Raw genomic sequence first — 26703 nt, forward strand, 5'->3', positions numbered from 1 at the left:
GAGACATCCCCCACTAGGAGCACAACGACACCCGACACCTCACATGGAGGAGTACACCCCTGAGAGGAAGCTTCCAAAGTAAGAATCAGACATGTACACTCGCTGTTCAACAATATTCTATCTTCTGCAACCTCTGCTGCTGATACCCAGGCAAACAGGGTCTGGAGTGGACCTCAAAGCAATCTCCAACAGACCTACAGCTGAGGGTCCTGACTGCTAGAAGGAAAACTATCAAACAGGAAGGACACCTACAACAAAACCCCATCAGTACGTCACCATCATCAAAGACCAGAGGCAGATAAAACCACAAAGATGGGGAAGAAGCAGGGCAGAAAAGCTGGAAATTCAAAAAATAAGAGCGCATCTCCCCCTGCAAAGGAGCGCAGCTCATCACCAGCAATGGATCAAAGCTGGACGGAGCATGACTTTGATGAGATGAGAAGAAGGCTTCAGTCCATCAAACTTCTCAGAGCTAAAGGAGGAATTACGTACCCAGCGCAAAGAAACTAAAAACCTTGAAAAAAGAGTGGAAGAATTGATAGCTAGAATAATTAATGCAGAGAAGGTCATAAACGAAATGACAGAGATGAAAACCATGACACGAGAAATACTTGACAAATCCACAAGCTTCAGTAACCGACTCGATCAACTGGAAGAAAGAGTATCAGCGATTGAGGATCAAATGAATGAAATGAAGCGAGAAGAGAAACCAAAAGAAAAAAGAAGAAAAAGAAATGAACAAAGCCTGCAAGAAGTATGGGATTATGTAAAAAGACCAAATCTACATCTGATTGGGGTGCCTGAAAGTGAGGGGGAAAATGGAACCAAGTTGGAAAACACTCTTCAGGATATCATCCAGGAGAACTTCCCCAACCTAGAAGGGCAGGCCAACATGCAAATTCAGGAAATACAGAGAAAGCCACAAAGTTACTCCTTGAGAAGAGCAACTCCAAGACACATAATTGCCAGATTCACCAAAATTGAAATGAAGGAAAAAATCTTAAGGGCAGCCAGAGAGAAAGGTCGGGTTACCTACAAAGGGAAGCCCATCAAACTAACAGCAGATCTCTCGGCAGAAGCTCTACAAGCCAGAAGAGAGTGGGGGCCAATATTCAACATTTTTTTTTTTTTTTTTTGAGACAAAGTCTTTGCTCTGTCACCCAGGCTGGAGTGCAGTGGCACAATCTCGGCTCACTGCAAGCTCCGCCTCCTTGGTTCACGCCATTCTCCTGCCTCAGCCTCCTGAGTAGCTGGGACTACAGGCACCCACTACCACGCCTGGCTAATTTTTTCTATTTTTAGTAGAGATGGGGTTTCACCGTGTTAGCCAGGATGGTCTCGATTTTCTGACCTTGTGATCCGCCCATCTCGGCCTCCCAAAGTGCTGGGATTACGGCGTGAGCCACCATGCTCGGCATCAACATTCTTAAAGAAAAGAATTTTCAACCCAGAATTTCATATCCAGCCAAACTAAGTTTCATCAGTGAAGGAGAAATAAAATCCTTTACAGATAAGCAAATGCTTAGAGATTTTGTCACCACCAGGCCTGCCTTACAAGAGACCCTGAAGGAAGCCCTAAACATGGAAAGGAACAACCGGTACCAGCCATTGCAAAAACATACCAAAATGTAAAGACCATCGAGGCTAGGAAGAAACTGCATCAACTAACGAGCAAAATAACCAGTTAATATCATAATGGCAGGATCAAGTTCACACATAACAATATTAACCTTATATGTTAATGGACTAAATGCTCCAATTAAAAGACACAGACTGGCAAACTAGATGAAGAGTCAAGACCCATCAGTGTGCTGTATGCAGGAGACCCATCTCACATGCAGAGACATACATAGGCTCAAAATAAAGGGATGGAGAAAGATCTACCAAGCAAATGGAGAACCAAAAAAAAGTAGGGGTTGCAATCATAGTCTCTGATAAAACAGACTTTAAACCATGAAAGATCAAAAGAGACAAAGAAGGTCATTACATAATGGTAAAGGGATCAATTCAACAAGAAGAGCTAACTATCCTAAATCTATATGCACCCAATACAGGAGCACCCAGATTCATAAAGCAAGTCCTTAGAGACTTACAGAGACTTAGACTCCCACACAATAATAATGGGAGACTTCAACACTACACTGTCAACATTAGACAGATCAACGAGACAGAAAGTTAACAAGGATATCCAGGAATTGAACTCATCTCTGTACCAAGCAGACCTAACAGACATCTATAGAACTCTCCACCCCAAATCAACAGAATATACATTCTTCTCTGCACCACATCGCACTTATTCCAAAATTGACCACGTAATTGGAAGTAAAGCACTCCTCAACAAATGTAAAAGAACAGAAATTATAACAAAGTGTCTCTCAGACCACAGTGCAATCAAACTAGAACTCAGGACTAAGAAACTCAATCAAAACCACTCAACTACATGGAAACTAAACAACCTGCTCCTAAATGACTACTGGGTGTATAACAAAATGAAGGCAGAAATACAGATGCTCTTTGAAACCAATGAGAACAAAGATACAACATACCAGAATCTCTGGGACACATTTAAAGCAGTGTGTAGAGGGAAATTTATAGCACTAAATGCCCACAAGAGAAAGCTGGAAAGATCTAAAATTGACACTCTTACATCACAATTAAAAGAACTAGAGAAGCAAGATCAAAGACATTCAAAGAAATAACTAAGATCAGACCAGAACTGAAGGAGATAGAGACACAAAAAACCCTCCTAAAAGTCAATGAATCCAGGAGTTGGTTTTTTGAAAAGATCAACAAAATTGACAGACTGCTAGCAAGACTAATAAAGAAGAAAAGAGAGCAGAATCAAATAGATGCAATAAAAAATGATAAAGGGGATATCACCAACGACCCCACAGAAATACAAACTACCATCAGAGAATACTATAAACACCTCTACCACAGAAATACAAACTACCATCAGAGAATACTATAAACACCTCTACGCAAATCAACTAGAAAATCTAGAAGAAATGGATAATTTCCTGGACACTTACACTGTTCCAAGGCTAAACCAGGAAGAAGTTGAATCCCTGAATAGACCAATAGCAGGCTCTGAAATTGAGGCAATAATTAATAGCCTACCAATCAAAAAAGGTCCAGGACCAGATGGATTCACAGCTCAATTCTACCAGAGGTACAAGGAGGAGCTGGTACCATTCCTTCTGAAACGATTCCAATCAATAGAAAGAGAGGGAATCCTCCCTAACTCATTTGATGAGGCCAACATCATCCTGATACCAAAGCCTGGCAGAGACACAACAAAAAAAGACAATTTTAGACCAATATCCCTGATGAACATCAATACAAAAATCCTCAATAAAATACTGGCAAACCGGATTCAGCAGCACATCAAAAAGCTTATCCACCATGATCAAGTGGGCTTCATCCCTGGGATGCAAGGCTGGTTCAACATTCGCAAATCAATAAATGTAATCCAGCATATAAACAGAACCAAAGACAAGAACCACATGATTATCTCAACAGATGCAAAAAAGGCCTTTGACAAAATTCAACAGCCCTTCATGCTAAAAACGCTCAATAAATTCAGTATTGATGGAACGTATCTCAAAATAATAACAGCTATTTATGACAAACTCACAGCCAATATCATACTGAATGGGCAAAAACTGGAAGCATTCCCTTTGAAAACTGGCACAAGACAGGGATGCCCTCTCTCACCGCTCCTATTCAACATAGTGTTAGAAGTTCTGGCTAGGGCAATCAGGCAAGAGAAAGAAATCAAGGGTATCCAGTTAGGAAAAGAAGAAGTCAAATTGTCCCTGTTTGCAGATGACATGATTGTATATTTAGAAAACCCCATTGTCTCAGCCCAAAATCTCCTTAAGCTGATAAGCAACTTCAGCAAAATCTCAGGATACAAAATTAATGTGCAAAAATCACAAGCATTCTTATACACCAGTAACAGACAAACAAAGAGCCAAATCATGAATGAACTTCCATTCACAATTGCTTCAAAGAGAATAAAATACCTAGGAATCCAACTTACAAGGGATGTCAAGGACCTCTTCAAGGAGAACTACAAACCACTGCTCAGTGAAATCAAAGAGGACACTAACAAATGGAAGAGCATACCATGCTCATGGATAAGAAGAATCAATATCGTGAAAATGGCCATACTGCCCAAGGTGATTTATAGATTCAACGCCATCCCCATCAAGCTACCAATGAGTTTCTTCACAGAATAGGAAAAAACTGCTTTAAAGTTCATATGGAACCAAAAAAGAGTACGCATTGCCAAGACAATCCTAAGTCAAAACAATAAAGCTGGAGGCATCATGCTACCTGACTTCAAACTATACTACAAGGCTACAGTAACCAAAACAGCATGCTACTGGTACCAAAACAGAGGTATAGACCAATGGAACAGAACAGAGTCCTCAGAAATAATACCACACATCTACAGCCATCTGTTCTTTGACAAACCTGAGAGAAACAAGAAATGGGGAAAGGATTCCCTATTTAATAAATGGTGCTGGGAAAATTGGCTAGCCATAAGTAGAAAGCTGAAACTGGATCCTTTCCTTACCCCTTATACGAAAATTAATTCAAGATAGATTAGAGACTTACATGTTAGACCTAATACCATAAAAACCCTAGAAGAAAACCTAGGTAGTACCATTCAGGACATAGGCATGGGCTAGGACTTCATGTCTAAAATACCAAAAGCAACAGCAGCAAAAGCCAAAATTGACAAATGGGATGCTACTAAACTGAAGAGCTTCTGCACAGCAAAAGAAATGACCATCACAGTGTACAGGCAACCTACAGAATGGGAGAAAATTTTTGCAATCTACTCATCTGATAAAGGGCTAATAAACAGAACCTACAAAGAACTCAAACAAATTTACAAGAAAAAAAAAAACCCCATCAAAAAGTGCGCAAAGGATACGAACAAACATTTCTCAAAAGAAGACATTCATACAGCTGACAGACACATGAAAAAATGCTCACCACTGGCCATCAGAGAAATGCAAATCAAAACCACAATGAGATACCATCTCACACTACACACTAGTTAGAATGGCAATCATTCAAAAGTCAGGAAACAACAGGTGCTGGAGAGGATGTGGAGAAATAGGAACACTTTTACATTGTTGGTGGGATTGTAAACTAGTTCAACCATTCTGGAAAACAGTATGGTGATTCCTCAAGGATCTAGAACTAGATATACCATATGACCCAGCCATCCCATTACTGGGTATATACCCAAAGGATTATAAATCATGCTGCTATAAAGACACATGCACACGTATGTTTATTGCGGCACTATTCACAATAGCAAAGACTTGGAATCAACCCAAATGTCCATCAGTGACAGACTGGATTAAGAAAATGTGACACATATACACCATGGAATACTATGCAGCCATAAAAAAGGATGAGTTTGTGTCCTTTGTAGGGACATCGATGCAGCTGGAAACCATCATTCTTAGCAAACTATCACAAGAACAGAAAACCAAACACCGCATGTTCTCACTCATAGGTGGGAACTGAACAATGAGATCACTTGGACTCGGGAAGGGGAACATCACATACCGGGGCCTATCATGGTGAGGGGGGAGGGACTGCATTGGCAGTTATACCTGATGTAAATGACGAGTTGATGGGTGCAGCACACCAACATGGCACAAAGTATACATATGTAACAAACCTGCACGTTATGCACATGTACCCTAGAACTTAAAGTATAATAATAATAAAAAATAAAAAAATAAAAAAAAAGAACTGAAATCCTACAAAGCACTTTCCTTCCTTACTGACTATTCTCTAAATATACCGTTTCTAATATATCAAAGATGATCAGTGACAATAGCATGAACCCTAGATTCGGAGAGATCTTGGTTACAATTCCCCACTCTCCCATTTATTTGCTGTGTGACCTAGGGCTTTAACCTCTTTTTTGTCCATTTTTAAGTTATTTTTAATTTTTATGGGTACATAGTAGGTGTAAACCTCTTGGACCCTAAATTAATTTGTAAAGTGGAAATAATGTGTACCTTACAGAGATATAATGTCTAGCAGGTATCACTAAGTGTTAATTATCTTTTTTCTAGCTATGATTTTGATCCTTGCTTCTCAAAGTATAGTCCAAGGGCCAGGAGCTACAGCATTAACTGGTAGCTTGTTAGAAATGCAGATGATCCACTGCAGAAACGCTGAACACTAATTTGCATTTTACCATGAACCCCAGGTGAGTCATATGCACTATAATGTCTGAAAAGCAATGATCTTGACCTCAGACTACTTTTCAAATTTATCTTCCTGATGATCACTTCAATCTAAAAATTGCATGGAAAATGTAGCAAAAGGTAAGTTTGATCAGTATTTCAGAATAAATATTTTTAACTGAAGATTAAAAACAATGTTTTTGGGAATAATAATGTGATGAATAAGTATTTAAAGAGAAGAGTAATTATTGTAGTTGTATCTACAGTTATGAAATGGTATGCTCAAAAGGTAAACTAACCAGAATCCCTAAAGGCTGAGATCTTTTAAAATTCATAATTTCGTTATATTTCTTAGGATATCTTAATTTTCAGTTAAACTAATGTAATAAAGTAAATATTTCAGAAAATCAATCTGTATAAATCCTGTACAATCTGTACAATCCAGCTTTTGATTACAGTTGCAGTTTCATTTTCTTATCTTTTTGAGCTACCATATGAAAACCATTAAGACTACATATAGTCCAGTAGCATTACCCTATGACTTGCAGATGACCAAAGCATAAAAGCATTATAACATATACTAGTCAAAGGGAACTGCTCAGATAGTAACAGATATTGGCAAGGATGCAGAGAAAACAAAATCCCTATACATTACTGCTAAGAATTTAAAATGATGTAGCCATTTTGGAAAACAGTTTTGCTCCTCAAAAAGCAAAACAATATAACCCAGTTAATTCCACTCCCAAGAGAAATGAAAACATGTCCACCCAAAAAAACTGTATGCTAATGCTCATAGCAGCATTATTCATATAACCAATAAGTGTAAACAACCCAAATGTCCAGCAACTGATGAATATATAAACAAAATGTGGTGCAGCCATACAATGAAATATAATTTGGCAATAAAAAGGAATGGCATTCTGATGCAGTCAACAATGTGGATGAACTGTGAAAACACTATGCTAAGTGAAGTTAGCATAAAAGTCCACGTACTGTATCATTCCGTTTACATGAGATGTCCAAATGGGCAAATCCATAGAGACAGAAAGTGTATTAGTGGTTTCCAGGCTTGAGAAGAAGGGGGAAATTTGAGTGACTGCTAATCAGTATGGATTTTCTTTTTGGGAATAATAATGTTCTGGAATCAATACTGATTATCACTGCACAACTTTGTGAGTGTACTACAAACTATTACTGAATTGTATATTTTATGTGAATTGTATCTCAATAAAGCTGCTATTTTTAGAAAAATAATTGCTGATTTGGCCATTCCACATTGTATACACACTTCAAAACATCATGTTGTACGTGATATACACAATTTTTATTTCTCAGTTAAAAGAGTATTGTTCCCATTATAACGACAAGAAAAAAATCACAACATGCTCTTAAGTTGTCTGATCTTTGCTATCTCTACAAACTGCCTATTCTGAGGTAATATGAAACCAAATTAACAGCCATTAGAGTTGAATCCGGATTTAAACTAAAAAGTCCAAGGTTCCTAGGTTTCTAAAAATGTACGTTACTAATCAAAAAATAGCAAAGTACATATATGTAAATTGTATCTATAGACAGAGGGACACCAGTGGAGATAGGGTGGGAGATGGCCACCTAGTTTCCTTGCATGTTTCCTAGCAATTAAATGTTTCCTAATGATGATAAAATAATTAATGTTGTCAATGCCATTGAGTATATAATGTCAGGTAGCTCCTAAGACTAATGGCTAAAATACACAATGAACCAACTTAGAAATTCTTGTTATTCTAGCACCTAGCTGAGAGCAAACAGTTGCTTATACTACATGACACAGTTTAACTGAAGGCAAAGATTCTATAATATGGTATTATATTATATATAAATGCTGAACTACTGCTTAATAATATTAAATAAAGTCTAGAACCTATCTGTAAACCCGTGATATCTTACCATAGATTTGGTGAAGTCAAAATCTCCAACAATTCCTTGTTCACGGTTTATAGCAAATACATTGTTCTGATGAAGTGATCCATGAATTATATCAGCCTTATGCAATGTATGCAGGCCCTGGGCAACACCTTTCATGACCTTTAAAGCTTCCTATAGATAAGTACACACAAAACAAGTGAGGAAGTAGGCAAATCATTTTAATCTTGAAACTTTTCTCTAATTAAAAGACTGCTCTAGAAATGAGTAAAGTTTCCTCCAAATGAATCTTTAATAAGAATACAGCATAGAGAAAGAATTAAAGATCAGATGAAGCCTTGATTTTGTAATGGTGACACTGTGTGTGTGTGTGTGTGTGTGTGCGCGCGCGCGCGCGCGCACCAGGGACCAGTTTCATGAAAGACAATTTTTCCATGGATGTGGGGGGGTTGGTTTCAGGATCAAACGGTTTCACCTCAGATCACAGGAATTAGATTCTCATAAGGAGTGTGCAACCTAGATCCTTCACATGCACAGTTCACAACAGAGTTTATGCTCCTATGAGAATATAATGCCTCCACTGATCTCACAGGAAGTGGAGCTCAGGCAGTAATGCTTGCTCACCGGCCACTCACTTCCTGCTGTGCCACCCTGTTCTTAATAGGCCACAGACTGGTACCAGTCTACGACCTGGGGTTTGAGGACATCTGTTCTATTATCTCAAAGAAGACTTGGATTACAAATACCAACCATGTAATGTACCTATAAGAGACTGAAACAGTGTTACTCCTAAGAAGAATCAGGGCCTCCTTTACTGTTATTACTAATCCTAAATTTACAATGATAAAAATAAAAGCTGCCACTTAAGCACTTTTAATACCAAGTGCTATATTAGGCAGTTCACATACAACACAGTTTAGTAGTTATAAGCTTGGGCTTTGGAACCAATTTCGAGTCCCCTCTCTACCTCTGGCTAAGGGACCCTGTGCAAGTCACTTAATCCCTTTAACCCTTTTTCTCATCCATATAATAACTTCTATCACAGGTTTGATGTGACAATTAAATAGAATACCATGAGTCAAAATTTTACAAAGTATATAGCATGTAGTATGCCCTGAATAAATATTAGGTGTTATTTTCTCATTTAATACATCCATGGAAATAAATAGTGCTTTGTACTTACTTCTGAATTTAAAGGCATGCTGGCTTGAACAGTACTCAGGTTTGCCCTAGGGTAGTATGGGACCATCAGGTAAGCCATAGGATCGGACTAAGAAGCAAAACAGAGAATGTGACTCCAAGTGAAAACTTCAACGTATTTTAGCATACATTGATTCTATAGGATAATTTTTGTTTTATGTTAAGGGGAATGAACTGCTGCTCTAAAACCTGGAGTTAAAACTTATTTTAAATAGAATGGTTTCTGCAAGATAAAATGGTTTCTACAAGAGATAAGCATAAGAACTTTACCTTACATAAAAACAGGAATATCAGTGGTAGTAACCCTGACTCTTCTTCAGCTTCTCTCCAAGCTCTATGGTAGGTGGCTGCTCTCTCAATCACCTTGGCTTCTGTGTCAACATCCACAGAATAGCCCTTGTACCAAAAAAAGAGGCACTGGTAATTCCAAGATGAAAATCTCATTGTGATTATACACCATTCCAATTTAAACATAATTCATTAATTAAATAAAATCTAATTTTATTTTTTAATTTTATAAGTACTTTTCTATCTTCTTTGAATTCTGTAATTTGGAAAAGGAAAGTGCAATTCTACCTGTAGCCTGCTACGCATTCTAGAATGTGTAGCAACTAAGGCCAAATTAATTATCTTATTATCATGATTAACAGTTTTCCAGATCAATGAGAAGAAATTCAGGAGCAGAAGATTGTACTGACAACACAGCTGATATTTCAAGGAGAAATATAAGAAAATGAAGAATTTTTAAAAGATATTGGATGAATATAGTAAGTTCACCCAAAAAAAGGAAAGCATATCCTATTAAGGACATATTCTATTTAGGGAAATGACAGAAACTTTATTTTTTTTTCATGTGAGATAAAGCTTTATTTTTAATTTTTAATTTTTAAATAATTTTTTTTATTATTACTATACTTTAAGTTCTAGGGTACCTGTGCACAACGTGCAAGTTTGTTACATAGTTATAAATATGCCATGTTGGTTTGCTGCACTCATTAACTCGTCATTTACATTTGGTATTTCTCCTAATGCTATCTCTCCCCCCTGCCCCCCACCCCACGACAGGCCCCCATGTATGATGTTCCTCACCCTGCGTCCAGGTGTTCTCATTGTTCAATTGACGGAAACTTTAAAAATTAGCTCTGGCAACCAAACTACAAGCACAATTATTATGCCAGTCAACTTAAATACTTTAGAAAACTAACAGTGAGGTTTTTTCTTTCTTGAAATGTAACAGCACCATCATCATTCATGCTGCTGAATCTCCCACAAGTAAGAATAATTTAGGCTTACCTTTAACAGAATTGTCTGCCCATTAACCTCAGAACATACCAAAGGACGCTTGCTGCTAAGTTCCTTCATGGGCTCAGCATCAAGAAGATCTCGTTCCAAGCTCATTGTAAGGAGGCCACCAGAGTTCTAGGCACAAGTTTTTATGACAGTTGAAGAATCCAAACAATCCCAGCACTTAAAAATCATCAACATAATTAGTTACGTGCTATTAAATGACTTGTACATATCAACTGTATGGAAAAACCAATAAAATTAAAATCTTTTTAAAATTTTGAATTTTCTCCAGTTCCTGGTTCTTAAACTCCTCCTACCCAAAGTGTAATCACCATACATTTAATTGTTGCTATAATTTTATTTAGAACAGATTCAGGAAATGAATAGAATTAACCAGATATACATCCTAGGATCCCTAATGTTTACTTGAAAAACCACTTATGTTTCCTAAAAATACTAAAGTAACAACCGATTGGGAGCAGAGTGAGGAATGAAGGACTATATATGGGGTTAGTGTACACCACTCAGGTAATGGGTGCACTAACCTCTCAGAAATCACCACTAAAGAACTTATCCATGTAATCACAAAACACCTGTACCCCAAAAACTCTTGAAATAAATGTTTTTTAAAAAAACAAAAAATAAATAAGGTAAAATAATGACAAAATTGTAGTTGTCAACTGGGAAAGATTAGTCCAAAATTATGACTACCATGAAGTAATTCTAACACCTCTGCCCCGTTTGGAGTACTCAAAAGTGAAAATGGCTTTCAACAACTACTTTTACTAGATATTTCTGCTACTTGTTAAAAGGAGTAATTTTTCACACTAAAATATGATCAACATTTTAAAGCTACATTTTACTGTGGTGCAGTTTCAGTAAGGGGCACTGTAGAATTGTTTTCGGTGTTTTTTCTTAAGTTCTGCCAGTACATTTACGTATTCTACAATATATAATCAATCTACAAAAAATTCCTAAGCATACATTACAGTTGAACATGAGAAAGCCACTAAAGGCTTCCATAAATCATGAGTCAAACCTTTTATAATCTTCTATAATAAAGTAGATCAGCATATTTTTAAATATTAATTTTCAAGTCCTATGTGGCAGTACAAACTCATTTGCCCACACTGCATAAGATAATCGCTAAGTTAGCGGTAAATAGTTGCAAAGAAAACTGCACATCATTTTAAAGTCTAGTCTGGAAAGAGTTTAGAGTAATTATTTAAGTTAGGGAACTTTACTCTTAAATATTTTTTAGAATAAACTCACATGTCTACACAAATATCCCTCTCTGTTCCATTATTTAAGCCATTATAATGGACTTAATGACAATCTTAATGAACAAATACCTCATCTAGGCCCTCACCATAGAAGGCAATATACACGGTAGGACTAACATATTCTGTCCTGACAGCCAGTGTTTACTAATCCTGCTCCATATGACCCCTATCTAATATGCTGATCTCCAGCTTTTGAATCCTGCCTGCGTTGAAAGCCATACCCACCTCAATATCTCCACTTTAGCCAATCTCTCAGGAATTTTTTCCCAGAATGCTTTAACTTAAAAAACACATTGTGCTCAAATCCCTCATGGCTAGCAATATCTTGTTTTTATCCTAACTCTTGAAGTAGCAGTTAAAATTTGATTTTGTCATTTCAAACAATAAACACCTATAATTCAAATAAGTACACCTATAATTCAAATGAAATGTACTGAATGAGGATAAGGAAAACAGAAAAACAGATAATGCAATTTAACATAAAAACATGCAAACATTAAAGGGTCATAAGAAAAAGTTCTAATACCTATAAAATATTCATGAGGAATATTTTTATTAAAAAGCTACTATAAATTTAACACTGACACAAATTTAATATTATCACTTTTCAACACTGTCTGCATAGTAGTAATTCTCAAGGGAAACAAAGTTTACCATGTATTTGAGTAATCCTATTTCAGGATGAAGCAGAGGCAGCTCAGGGAACCATTTCTGTGCCAAACTAGTCAGCATCTCCTAAAGTTAAAAAAAAAAATGTTTTTAACTGTAGATCAATATATATTCAATTTTGACATGTTGCTCTTCAGGAAAATATATCAGCATCTACCTTATAACATACCAAGTAAGATAATCACTGTTTCTGCCTTCTACTTCAAGAAATAACAAGTGAAAACCAAGACTCACCTTGCATCTGCTAAAGCAAATTAAATATGGCCTGAGAAGGACTCTGTACTTCTATATTTGAGTCCTTGTGGATGAACTGCAACCTAGCTTAATAGACAGATAAGATTGAAAACCTAACTTAGCAGTATGCACCTATAACAATAGCTGAGTCTTGGCCAGTCCCAGCGGCCATACTTCAACCACCTATCGACTGCTAAGTGTTCAAACTGCGTTCAAATAAGGCAAACGCCAACCTGTAACCAGTACAGCTGTTCTTGTACATTGCTGCCGATTTCTGTAAGTCACTTCCCTTTTTTTGTCTATAAATTTGTTCTAACCACAAAGCATCCCCAGAGTCTCTCTGAATCTGCTGTGATTTGGCTGCCCAATTTGCAAATTGTTCATTGCTCCTTTAAATTTAAGTTGGCTGAAGTATTTTTTTAACCTATCTAAACTACCATCTTACTAACTGAAGAAAAATTTAATTACCAATTTTAAGCTTTGGACACATACATAAGCACAAATCTTGCAAGGTCAAAGTCCTCACCCACTTCCAAACTAAAATGAAAATGTCTGAAAATTTGAGGCATAAAACTGTCATTATTTCTCAAAATATTAAGAACACAGTGACATTTTAAAGTAACAGCTGTTTCGTTAAGAGAAAAATTTTAAAGCCTGAGAGAAAAAATACATAGCTCTACATAAGTAACTTTGAAATAAATGTGAAAATCGAGTATCCTCACAAAAGAAAAGTCACTTATCACATATTTATTAAGCAAAACTTCTAAACACTTGTCAAATCACTGGAAGATAGCTATTTTAACCCAAGATCAACAAGGTATTTACATATACTTAGATGAATTAGTTAAATAAAGCATGACACTTAAAATACCTATTGTTTTCATAGTTTTAATATTTTTACTTTTTTTTTTTTTTGAGACAGGGTCTTGCTCTGTTGCCCAGGCTGGAATGCAGCAGCATGATCATAGCTCAATGCAGTCTCAACCTCCAGGGCTCAAGCAATCCTCCTGCCTTAGCCTCCAAAGTAGCTGGGCCTACAGGTACATGATACCATGTACCTAATTGTTGTATTTTTTGTAGAGACGGGGTCTCACCATGTGCCCAGGCTGGTCTCAAACTCCTGGGCTCAAGTGATCCACCCACCTTGGCCTCCCAAAGTGCTGGGACTATAGCTGTGAGCCACCATGCCCGGTCAGTATTTTTAGTTTCAAAGTGCTGTTTCTTAACTAACTTCTTCCTGGTAACATCTCCCAGATATAAAATACAATATTCTTCCATTTTAAAGAAAAAATACAATGATTCATTTCCCCAAGCTCACAAAAATCAGTGGTAAAATAGAGACTTAAAAGATGTAACTTCTCCTGCCCCCAAAACCAGGTAGTCTTATTTTGTTACATTCTTCCACTAAATTATGCTGCTCATTGATGTTTACATTGCAACATTATGGGAAAATGATGTTGATATAAATTTTGTGTAAGGAAAAGGTCTTTAGGTTTTATGTTAAACAGAAAAAAGGCAATATGCAAAAGTGTGTCTGTGCTATAATCTCAATTCTAAAAACAAGCAAAAAAAGACTAAGAGAAAGTCAAAAGTTAACCATGATTACTGTTGCTATCACTGAGCGGAAATATTACAAGTGATGTTTTTCCTTCTTTACAATTTTCAGTTATTTCCACACTGGTACAATGGTCAGAATATTTGGTCATGTGAAATTTATTTCTAAACTTACAAAAATCTTACTAGATCAATATATATATAAACTTTCTACATAATACCTCTAGCCCTGTGATTACAGTCCACCTCATAAAACGGATATTTAAATTCAATTTCTAGAGTAAAAGCTAATGTAATACTTCAAAGAATCAAATACTTACATATTCCTCCCTCTCATGATAAATTTCCTGAAAAACATTATTGCGCAGCTGAGTTATTTCTTCTTTTATTTTCTCAATTTGAGAGCCATCAGGGTCATCTGACTTGAATCAGAAAGAAAAAGTGTTTTTTATTAACATAGAGAAAACAAGTCTTCCTTTAAGAATTCAAGATCTATAGCAAATTACTCTGTGTGGTTTCTATGTATCCTTCAGTACCTAGCACATAAAAGACCCTCCTAATACTTGCTGAATTGACTTAGGTCAGTTTATTCTAACAGTGACTTTTCTGAAACCTAGAAAGAGGAATTATAAAACGTAAAGACATAAAATCAATTACATAGATTTTTCTTGTCTCTCCATCTGCTGTAGATTTTCTGTAGGATAAAAATGGCCAACTGCCATTCGAACAAAAGAAATATTAATAATAGCAACCAGAATACACCTGAATTCCCTAGAATTATCTTCTACATGAGATTTGGTTCAAAACAAAAGGATGAGTAAATGTGTGAACTGTCTCCAATGATAATACATAAGCCACTTTAAAAAGTATGTAAGCTTTTGTGAAAGGAAAATAAATCTTGGGAACTTTAAATCACTAAGCCAAAGGAAAAAGTCAAGTTGGGAACTGTGTCAGGCAAACCTGCTTCCCATTTTATTCCTAAATAAGATAGCTACAAATATAAAAACCCTGCATGCTTCCTCACAACGCAGTAGGAAATCCCTTATGGACCCCAGGATCTTTACCCTAAAACAGTTCTGTTGAATTTTACTCTGACAATGTAAATTGATAGCTTATTTTCTTAGGTGCAGGACAAAGGACAGAACTCTAAGTCATCATCCTTTTGCTCACCTGAGACAAATGCATATCTGATTCCTTCCTCTGATGTAAAAATGCAGATTCACTGAGCTACCCTTCTCTCAAATGTAAATTGTATATTTGCTGAAAGGTGATCAAAGACTAAAGAATTCAAACCATCTGTCTCTTATCTACCCATATCTTTTTAAAATTTCTTCCGCTTCCCCAGTATCCATCCTTTCTCCTTTAAATATTGAAGCGTCACAACCATCTCTCAGAAAAGCACAGACCTGCCTCCCAGGCAAGCATCCTTAACCTTGGCAAAATAAACTTTCTAAATTGATTGATAGCTGTCTCCGATACTTTTGGTTTACACTTTAAAAGTCAGATTTCAAGGATCCAGATACTATGATGGCCAAACAGGAACAGCTCCGGTCTGCAGCTCCCAATCAGATCTACGGAGAAGGCAGGTGATTTCTGCATTTCGAACTGAGGTACCCAGCTCATCTCATTGGGACTAGTTAGACAGTGGTTGCAGCCCACGGAGGGTAAGCGAAAGCAGGGTGGGGCGTCACCTCACCCAGGAAGCACAAGGGGTTGGGGAACTCCCTCTCCTAGCCAAGGGAAGCCGTGAGGGACTGTGCCATGAGGAACGGTTCATTCTGGCCCAGATACTACCCTTTTCCAACAGTCTTCACAACCCACAGACCAGGAGATTCCCTCAGGTGCATACACCACCAGGGCCCTCGGTTTCAAGCACAAAACTGGGCAGACACCGAGCTAGCTGCAGGAATTTTTTTTCATATCCCACTGGCGCCTAGAACACCAGCGAGACAGAATCGTTCACTCCCCTGAAAAGGAGGCTGAAGCCAGGGAACCAAGTGGCCCTGGCTCACCAGATCCCATGTGGAGCCCTGCAAGCTAAGATCCACTAGCTTGAAATTCTCACTGCCAGAATGGCAGTCTGAAGTCAACCTGGTTGGGGGAGAGGCATCTGCCATTACTGAGGCTTGAGTAGGCAGTTTTCCCCCTCACAGTGTAAACAAAGCCACCAGGAAGTTTGGACTCTACAGTAGAGTTCACCGCAGCCAGCAAAGTCTCTGTAGCCAGACTGCATCTCTAGATTCCTCCTCTCTGGGCAGGGCATCTCTGAAAGAAAGACGGAAGCCCCAGTCAGAGGCTTATAAATAAAACTCCCATCTTCCTGGGACAGAGCACCTGGGGGAAGAAGCGGCTGTACGTACAGCTTCAGCAGACGTAAATGTTCCTGTCTGCCAGACCTCGAGCTCTGCTAAAAGACAGACTGCCTCCTCAAGTGAGTCCCTGACCCCCATGCCTCCTGACAGGATGATACCTCCCAGCAGGGGTCGACAGACACCTCATACAGGAGAGCTCTGGCTAGCATCTGGCAGGTGCTCCTCTGGCATGAAGCTTCCAGAGGAAGGAACACGGAGTAATCTTTGCTGTTCTGCAGCCTCCACTGGTGATACCCAGGCAAACAGGGTCTGGAGTGAACTTCCAGCAAACTCCAGCAAACCTGCAGCAGAGAGGCCTGACTCTTAGAGGGAAAACTAACAAACAGAATTGCATCGACATAAACAAAAAGGAAAAACCACATCCAAAGGTCACCAACATCAAAGACCAAAGGTAGATAAATCCAACAAGGTAGATAATCCAAGAAGATGAGGAAAAACCAGCACAAAAAGGGTGAAAATTCCAAACACCAGAACCTCTTTTCTCCTCCAAAGGATCACAACTCCTCACCAGCAAGGGAACAAAACTGGATGGAGAATGAGTTTGATGAATTGACAGAAATAGGTTTCAGAACGTGAGTAATAACAAACTCTTCCAAGTTAAAGGAGCATGTTCTAACCCAATGCAAGGAAGCTAAGAACCTTGAAAAAAGGTTAGACGAATTGCTAACTAGAATAACCAGTTTAGAGAAGAACATAAATGACCTCATGGAGCTGAAAAACACAGCATGAGAACTTCATGAAGCCTACACAAGTATCAATAGCCAAATCAATCAAGCAGAAGAAAGGATATCAGAAACTGAAGATCAACTTAATGAAATAAAGCATGAAGACAAGATTAAAGAAAAAAAAATGAAAAGGAACAAGGCCTCGAAGAAATATGCGACTATGTGGAAAGACCAAACCTACATTTGATTGGTGTACCTGAAAGTGACAGGGAGAATGGAACCAAGTTGGAAAATACACTTAAGGATATTATCCAGGAGAACTTCCCCAACTTAGCAGGACAGGCCAATATTAAAATTCAGGAAATACAGAGAACACCAAAAAGCTACTACTCAAGAACAACAACCCCAAGACACATAATTGCCAGATTCACCAAGGTTGAAATGAAGGAAAAAATATTAAGGGGAGCCAGAGAGAAAGGTCAGGTTATCCACAAAGGGAAGCCCATCAGACTAACAGCAGTTTATCTGCAGAAACCCTAAAAAGCCCGAAGAGAGTGGGAGCCAATATTCAACATTCTTAAAGAAAATAATTTTCAACCCAGAATTTCATATCCAGCCAAAGTAAGCTTCACAAGCAAAGGAGAAATATCCTTTACAGACAAGCAAATGCTGAGAGATTTTGTCACAATCAGACTTGCCTTACAAGTGATTCTGAAGGAAGCACTAAATATGGAAAGGAACAACTGGTTCCAGCCAATGCAAAAACATACCAAATTGTAAAGACCACGAAGAAACTGCATCAACTAATGGGCAAAATAACCAGTTAGTATCATAATGACAGGATCGAGTTCACAAAGAACAATATTGACCTGAAATGTAAACAGGTGAAATGCCCCCAATTAAAAGACAAGGACTGGCAAATTGGATGAAGAGTCAAGACCCATCAGTGTGCTATAATAAGGAGACCCATCTCACATGCAAAGACACACATAGGCTCAAAATTTACCAAGCAAATGGAAAGCAAAAAAAAGCAGGCATTGCAATCCTAGTATCTGAAAAAACAGACTTTAAACCAATAAATATCATAAATAAATAAACAAATAAAGGCATCACATAATGGTAAAGGGATCAGTGCAACAAGAAGAGTTAACTATCCTAAATATATATGCACCCAATACAGGAGCAGCAAGATTCAGAAAGCAAGTTCTTATAGACCTACAAAGAGACTAAGACTCCCACACAATAATAATGGGAGACTTTAACACCCCACTGTCAATATTAGACATATCAATGAGATGGAAAATTAACAAGGATATTCAGGACTTCAACTCAGCTCTGGACCAAGTGGACCTAATAGACACCTACAGAACTCTCCACCCCAAATCAACAGAATATACATTCTTTTCAGTACCACATCACACTTATTCTAAAATTGACCACATAATTAGAAGTAAAACACTCCTCAGCAAATGCAAAAGAACAGAAATCATAACCAACAGTCTCTCAGACCACAGTGCAATTAAAGCAGAACTCAAGATTGAGAAACTCACTCAAAACTGCACAATTACATGGAAACTGAACAACCTGCTCCTGAATAACTACTGGGTACCTAACAAAATGAAGGCAGAAATAAAAAAAATACTTTGAAACCAATAAGAACAAAGATACAATGTAGAATCTCTAGGACACAGTTAAAGCAGTCTTTAGAGGGAAATTTATAGCACTAAATGCCCACAAGAGAAACCGGGAAAGATCTAAAATCGACACCCTAATATCACAATTACAAGAGCTACAGAAGCTAGAGCAAACAAATTCAAAAGCTAGCAGAAGACAAGAAATAACTAAGATCAGGGCAGAACTGCAGGAGATAAGAGACATGAAAAACCCTTCAAAAAAATCAATGAATCCAGGAGCTGGTTTTTTGAAAAGATCAACAAAACTGATAGACCACTAGCCAGACTAATAAAGAAGAAAAGAAGGAAGAATCAAATAGACACAATAAAAAATGATAAAGGGGATATCACCACTGATCCCACAGAAATCCAAGCTACCATCAGAGAATACAATAAACACCTCTATGCAAATAAACTAGAAAATCTAGAAGAAATGAAAAAATTCCTGGACACATACACCCTCCCAAGACTAAACCAGGAAGAATTCGAATCCCCGAACAGACCAATAACAAGTTCTGAAATTGAGGCAGTAATTAATAGCCTACCAACCAAAAAAATCCCAGGACCAGATGGATACACAGCCAAATTCTACCAGAGGTACAAAGGGGAGCTAGTACCATTCCTTCTGAAACTATTCCAAACAACAGAAAAAGAGGGACTCCTCCCTAACTCATTTTATGAGGCCAGCATCAACAAAACCTGGCAGAGACAACAAAAAAAGGAAATTTCAGGCCAATATCCCTGATGACCATTGATGCAAAAATCCTCAATAAAATACTGGCAAACTGAATTCAGCATCACATCAAAAAGCTTATGCACCGCAATCAAGTTGGTTTCATGCCTGGGATGCAAGACTGGTTCAACGTATGCAAATCAGTAAACATAACCCCTCACATAAACATAAACAATGACAAAAACCACAATTATCTCAATACATGCAGAAAAAGACTTCACTAAAATTCAATACCGCTTCATGCTAAAAATTCTCAATTAACTAGTTATTGATGGAATGCATCTCAAAATATTAAGAGCCATTTATGACAAACCCACAGCGAATATCATACTAAATGGGAAAAGCTGGAAGTATCCCTTTGAAAACTGTCACCAAGACAAGGATGCCCACTCTCACCACTCCTATTTAACATAGTATTGGAAGTTCTAGACAGGGCAATCACGCAAGACAAAGAAATACAAGGTATTCACATAGGAAGATAGGAAGTCAAATTGTCTGTTTGCAGATGACAGGATTGTATATTAAGAAAACCCCATCGTCTCAGCCCAAAAACATCTTGAATTCATAAGCAACTTCAGTAAAGTCTCAGGTTACAAAATCAGTGTGCAAAAATCACAAGCATTCCTATACACCAATAATAGTCAAATCATGGGTGAACTCCCATTCACAATTGCTACAAAGAGAATAAAATACCGAGGAATACAGCTAACGAGGGATGTAAAGGACCTCTTCAAGGAGAACTACAAACTACTGTTCAAGGAGGATACAAGAGAGGACATAAACAAATGGAAAAAAATTCCATGCTCATGGATAGGAAGAATCAATCTCATGAAAATGGCCATTCTGCCCAAAGTAATTTATAGATTCAGAACTATCCCCATCAAGCCACCACTGACTTTCTGCACAGAATTTTTTTTAAAAACTACTTTAAATTTCATATGGAACTGGTGTGCCATTTGCTAAGACTGTTGGAAAAGCACAGTACTGGGGCAGGAGTGTCCCATTTTTTCAGATACTGTCTGTCACGCCTTCCCTTGGCTAGCAAAGGGAAATCCCCTGACTCCTTGTGCTTCCTGGGTGAGGTGATGCCCACCCTGCTTTGGCTTGCCCTCTGTGGGCTGCACTCACTATCCAACCAGTACCTGAGATGAACCAGGTACTTTGAACCGGGGGGAGCCTACTGCAGCTCAGCAAGGCCTCTACCTTTGTAGACTGCACCTCTGGGGACAGGGCATAGCTGAACAAAAGGCAGCAGAAATTTCTGCAGACTAAATGTCCCCGTCTGACAGCTCTGAAGAGATCAGTGGTTCTCCCAGCATGGTGTCTGAGCTCAGAGAATGGACAGACTGACTCCTCAAGTGGGTCCCTGACCCCACGTGGCCTAACTGAGAGACACATCCCAGTAGGGGCTGACTGACACCTCATACAAGCAGGTGCCCCTCTGGGAGAAAGCTTCCAGAGGAAGGATCAGGCAGCAATATTTGCCGTTCTGCAATATTTGGTGTTCTACAGCCTCTGCTGGCGATATCCAGGCAAACAGGGTCTGGAGTGGACCTCCAGCAAACTCCAAAGGACCTGCAGCTGAGGAACCTCACTGTTAGAAGGAAAACTAACAAACAGAAAGGAATAGCATTAACAGCAACAAAAAGGACATCCATGCCAAAACCCCATATGTAGGCCATCAACATAAAAGACCAAAGGTAGATAAAACCACAAAGATGGGGAGAAACCAGAGCAGAAAAGTGGAAAATTCTTTTTTCTTTTTTTTTTTTTGGAAGATGGAGTTTCACTCTGTCACCCAGGCTGCCGTGGTATGATCTCAAATCACTGCTAGCTCTGCCTCCTCGGTTCACACCATTCTCCTACCTCAGCCTCCCGAGTAGCTGGGACTGCAGGCACCTGCCACCACGCTGGACTAATTTTTTGTATTTTTAGTAGAGATGGGGTTTCACCATGTTAGCTAGGATGGTCTCGATATCCTGACCTCGTGACCTGCCCATCTTGGCCTCCCAAAGTGCTGGGATTACAGGCGTGAGTCACCAAGCCTGGCGAAAAGCTGAAAATTCTAAAATCCAGAGCTCTTCTTTGCTTCCAAAGGATCGCAGCCCCTCACCAGCAACAGAACAAAGCTGGACAGAAAATGACTTTGACAAGCTGACAGAAGTAGGCTTCAGAAGATCGGTAATAACAAATTTCTCCAAGCTCAAGGAGGATGTTCGAACCCATCACATCGAAGCGAAAAAAGATTAGACAAATGGCTAAGCAGAATGAACAGTGAAGAGAAGACCTTAAATGACCTGATAGAGCTGAAAAGCATGGCACGAGAACCAACAAATATCAGTAAGTGATGCATGCAGAAGCTTCAATAGCTGATTAGATCAAGTGGAAGAAAGGGTATCAGTGATTGAAGATCAAATTAATAAAGTGAGAAGAGAAGTTTACGGAAAAAAGAGTAAAAATAAACGAACAAAGCCTCTAAGAAATATGGGACTATACAAAAAGACCAATTCTACAGTTTGATTGGTGTACCGGAAAGTGATGGGGAGAATGGAACCAAGTTGGAAAACACTCTTCAGGATATTATCCAGTAGAACTTCCCCAACCTAGTGAGGCAGGCCAACATTCAAATTCAGGAAATAAAGAGAACACCACAAACAAAGATACTCCTTGAGAAGAGCAACCCCAAGACACATAATTGTCAGACTCCCCAAGGTTGAAATCAAGGAAAAAATGTCGGGTTACCCACAAAGGAAAGCCCATCAGACTAACAGCAGCTCTCTTGGCAGAAACTCCACAAGTCAGAAGACAGTTGGGGCCAATATTCAACATTCTTAAAGAAAAGAATTTTCAACCCAGAATTTCATATCCAGCCAAAGTAATCTTCACAAGCAAAGGAGAAATACAATCCTTTACAGACAAGCAAATGCTGAGAGATTTTGTCACAATCAGACCTGCCTTACAGGAGCTCCTTAAGGAAGCTCTACACATGCAAAGGAACAATCAGTGCCAGCCACTGCAAAACCAGGCAACCATGCCAAATTGTAAAGACCATCGATGCTACGAAGAATCTAACAGACAAAATAACCAGCTAAAATCATAATGACAGGATCAAGTTCACACATAACAATATTAACCTTAAATGTACATGGGCTAAATGTCCCAATTAAAACACACAGACTGGCAAATAGGATAAAAATTCAAGACCCATCAGTGTGCTGTATTCAGGAGACCCATATCATGTGCAGAGATGCACAAAGGCTCAAAATAAAGGGATGGAGGAAGATTTACTAAGCAAATGGAAAGTAAAAACAAGCAGAGGTTGCAATCCTAGTATCTGATAAAAAAGACTTTAAACCAACAAATATCAAAAAATAATAATAATAATAATAATAAAGAAGGGCATTACATAATAGTAAAGGGATCAATTCAACAAGAAGAGCTAACTATCCTAAGTATATATGCACCCAATACAGGAGCACCCAGATTCATAAAGCAAGTCCTTAGAGACTTACAAAGAGACTTAGACTCCCATACAGTAATAATGGGAGACTATAACACCCCACTGTCAATATTAGACAGATCAATGAGACAGAAAGTTAACAAGGATATCCAGGAATTGAACTCAACTCTGCACCAAGCAGACCTAATAGACATCTACAGAACTCTCCACCCCAAATCAACAGAATGTACATTCTTCTCAGCACCACATCACACTTACTCCAAAATTGACCACATAGTTCAAAGTAAAACACTCCTCGGCAAATGTAAAAGAACAGAAATCACAACAAACTGTCTCTCAGAACACAGTGCAATCAAATTAGAACTGAGGATTAAGAAACTCACTCAAAACGGCACAACCACACGTAAACTGAACAACCTGCTCCTGAATGACTACTGGGTGTATAACGAAATGAAGGCAGAAATAAAGATGTTCTCAGAAACCAATGACAACAAAGACACAACGTACCAGAATCTCTGGGACGTTGTGTGTAGAGGGAAATTTATAGCACTAAATGCCCACAAGAGAAAGCAGGAAAGATCTAAAATCAACACCCTAACATCACAATTAAAAGAACTAGAGAAGAGCAAATTCAAAAGCTAATAGAAGATAAGAAATAACTAAGATCAGAGTAGAACTGAAGGATACAGAGACACAAAAAAAAAACCCTTCAAAAAAATCAATGAATCCAGTAGCTGGTTTTTTGAAAAGATCAACAAAATTGACAGACTGCTAGCAAGACTAATAAAGAAGAAAAGAGAGAAGATTAGACACAAAAAAAAGATAAAGGGGATATCACCACTGATGCTGCAGGAACACAAACTACCATCAGATAATACTATAAACAACTCTATGCAAATAAACTAGAAAATCTAGAAGAAATGGAAAAATTCCTGGACACATACACCCTCCTAAGACTAAACCAAAAGAAGTTGAATCTCTACATAGACCAATAACAGACTCTGAAATTGAGACAATATTTAATAGCCTACCGGTCAAAAAAAAGTCCAGGACCACACGGATTCACAGCCAAATTCTACCAGAGGTACGAAGAGGAGCTGGTACCATTCCTTCTGACACTATTCCAATCAATAGAAAAAGCGGGAATCCTCCCTAACTCATTTTATGAGGCCAGCATCATCCTGATAACAAAGCCTGGCAGAGACACAACAAAAAAAGAGGATTTTAGACCAATATCCCTGATGAAATTGATATGAAAATCCTCAATAAAATACTGGCAAACCGCATCCAGCAGCATGTCAAACAGAGTATCCACCACGATCCAGTCAGTTTATCCCTGAGATGCAAGGCTGGTTCAACATACGCAAATCAATAAACATAATCCATCACATAAACAGAATCAATGACAAAAACCACATGATTATATCAACAGATGCAGAAAAAGCCTTTGACAAAATTCGACAGCCCTTCATCATGCTAAAAACTCTCAAGAAACTAGGTATTGATGGAAAATATCTCAAAATAATAAGAGCTAGGTATGACAAACCCACAGCCAATATCATACTGAATGGGCAAAAACTGGAAGCATTCCTTTTGAAAATTGGCACAAGACAGGGATGCCCTCTCTCATCACTACTATTCAACATAGTGTTGGAAGTTCTGGCCAGGGGAATCAGGCAAGAGAAAGAAAGAAAGGGTATTCAATTAGAAAAAGAGGAAGTCAAATTGTCCCTGTTTGCAGATGACATGATTGTATATTTAGAAAATCCCATCGTCTCAGGCCAAAATCTCCTTAAGCTGATAAGCAACTTCAGCAGAGTCTCAGGATACAAAATCAATGTGGAAAAGTCACAAGCATTCCTATACACCAATAAGAGACAAACAGAGAGCAAATCATGAGGGAACTCCCATTCACAATTGCTACAAAGAGAATAAAATACCTAGGAATTCAACTTACAAGGGATGCAAAGGACCTCTTCAAGGAGAACTACAAACCACTGCTCAATGAAATAAAAGAGGACACAAATGGAAGAACATTCCATGCTCATGGAGAGGAAGAATCAATATTGTGAAAATAGCCATAATGCCCAAGGTAATTTATAGATTCAATGCCATCCCCCATCAAGCTACCAATGACTTTCTTCACAGAATAGGAAAAAAATACTTTAAAGTTCATATGGAACCAAAAAAGAGACAGCATTGCCAAGACAATGCTAAGCTAAAAGAACAAAGCTGGAGGCTAATATCCAGAATCCACCAAGAACTCAAACAAATTTAGAAGAAAAAAACAACCCCACCAAAAAGTGGGCAAAGGATACGAACCGACATTCCTCAAAAGAAGACATTTATGCAGCCAACAGACACATGAAAAAATGCTCATAACTGGTCATCAGAGATATGTAAATCAAAAACCACAATGAAGTATGATCTCATACCAGTTAGAATGGCGATCATTAAAAAGTCAGGAAACAACAGATGCTGGAGAAGATGTAGAGAAATAGGAACGCTTTTACACTGTTGGTGGGACTGTAAACTAGTTCAACCATTGTGGAAGACAGTGTGGCAATCCCTCAAGGACCGAGAACTAGAAATATCATTTGACCCAGCCATCCCATTACTGGGTATATACCCAAAGGATTATAAATCATGCTACAGTAAAGACACATGCACATGTATGTTTATTACGGCACTATTCACAATAGCGAAGACTTGTAACCAACCCAAATGTCCTTCAATAATAGAATTAATGGCACATATACACCATGGAATACTAAGCAGCCATAAAAAAGGATGAGTTCATGTCCTTTGCAGGGACATGGATGAAGCTGGAAACCATCATTCTGAGCAAACTATCACAAGGACAGAAAACCAAACACTGCATGTTCTCACTCATAGGTGGGAATTGAACAATGGACACAGGGCGGGGAACACCACACTCTGAGGCCTGTTGTGGGGTGGGGGGCAGGGAGAGGGATAGCATTAGGAGGAATACTTAATGTAAATGATGAGTAAATGGGTACAGCACACCAACATGGCACATGTATACCTATGTAACAAACCTGCATGTTGTGCGCATGTACCCTAGAACCTACAAGATAACAATGAAAAAAAAAAAGAACAAAGGCAACATACACACACACACACACACAAGTCAGGAAACAACAGATGCTGGAGACAATGTGGAGAAACAGGAACAGTTTTACACTGTTGGTGGGAGTGTAAATTAGTTCAACTATTGTGGAATACAGTGAGGCAGTTCCTCAAGGATCTTGAACCAGAAATACCATTCGACCCAATAGTACCATTACTGGGTATATACCCAAAGGATTATAAATCATTCTACTATAAACACACATGCACATGTATGTTTATTGCAGCACTGTTCACAATAGCAAAGACTTGGAACCAACCCAAATGCCCATCAATGACAGACTGGATAAAGAA

General features: G+C 38.4%; 1 protein-coding gene across 5 annotated transcripts in view; it reads right to left on the reverse strand.

Annotated features, from left to right (window-relative positions):
• Window positions 1-26703, reverse strand: part of LOC117082077 (serine/threonine-protein kinase 31) — a 124496-nt gene that overhangs the window by 36069 nt on the left and 61724 nt on the right. For all 5 annotated transcript variants that reach the window (XM_033208694.1, XM_033208625.1, XM_033208897.1 and 2 more), the window contains 6 exons: window positions 14677-14778; window positions 12554-12634; window positions 10623-10748; window positions 9600-9725; window positions 9313-9399; window positions 8154-8303 (listed from right to left, as the gene is read on the reverse strand). In XM_033208694.1, the coding sequence (XP_033064585.1) occupies window positions 8154-8303; window positions 9313-9399; window positions 9600-9725; window positions 10623-10748; window positions 12554-12634; window positions 14677-14778 (672 nt within the window). The remainder of the gene's footprint in view (window positions 1-8153; window positions 8304-9312; window positions 9400-9599; window positions 9726-10622; window positions 10749-12553; window positions 12635-14676; window positions 14779-26703) is intronic.

The sequence above is a fragment of the Trachypithecus francoisi genome, unplaced genomic scaffold, assembly GCF_009764315.1.
Source record: "Trachypithecus francoisi isolate TF-2019V2 unplaced genomic scaffold, Tfra_2.0 Contig00258, whole genome shotgun sequence".
Classification (NCBI taxonomy): domain Eukaryota; kingdom Metazoa; phylum Chordata; class Mammalia; order Primates; family Cercopithecidae; genus Trachypithecus; species Trachypithecus francoisi.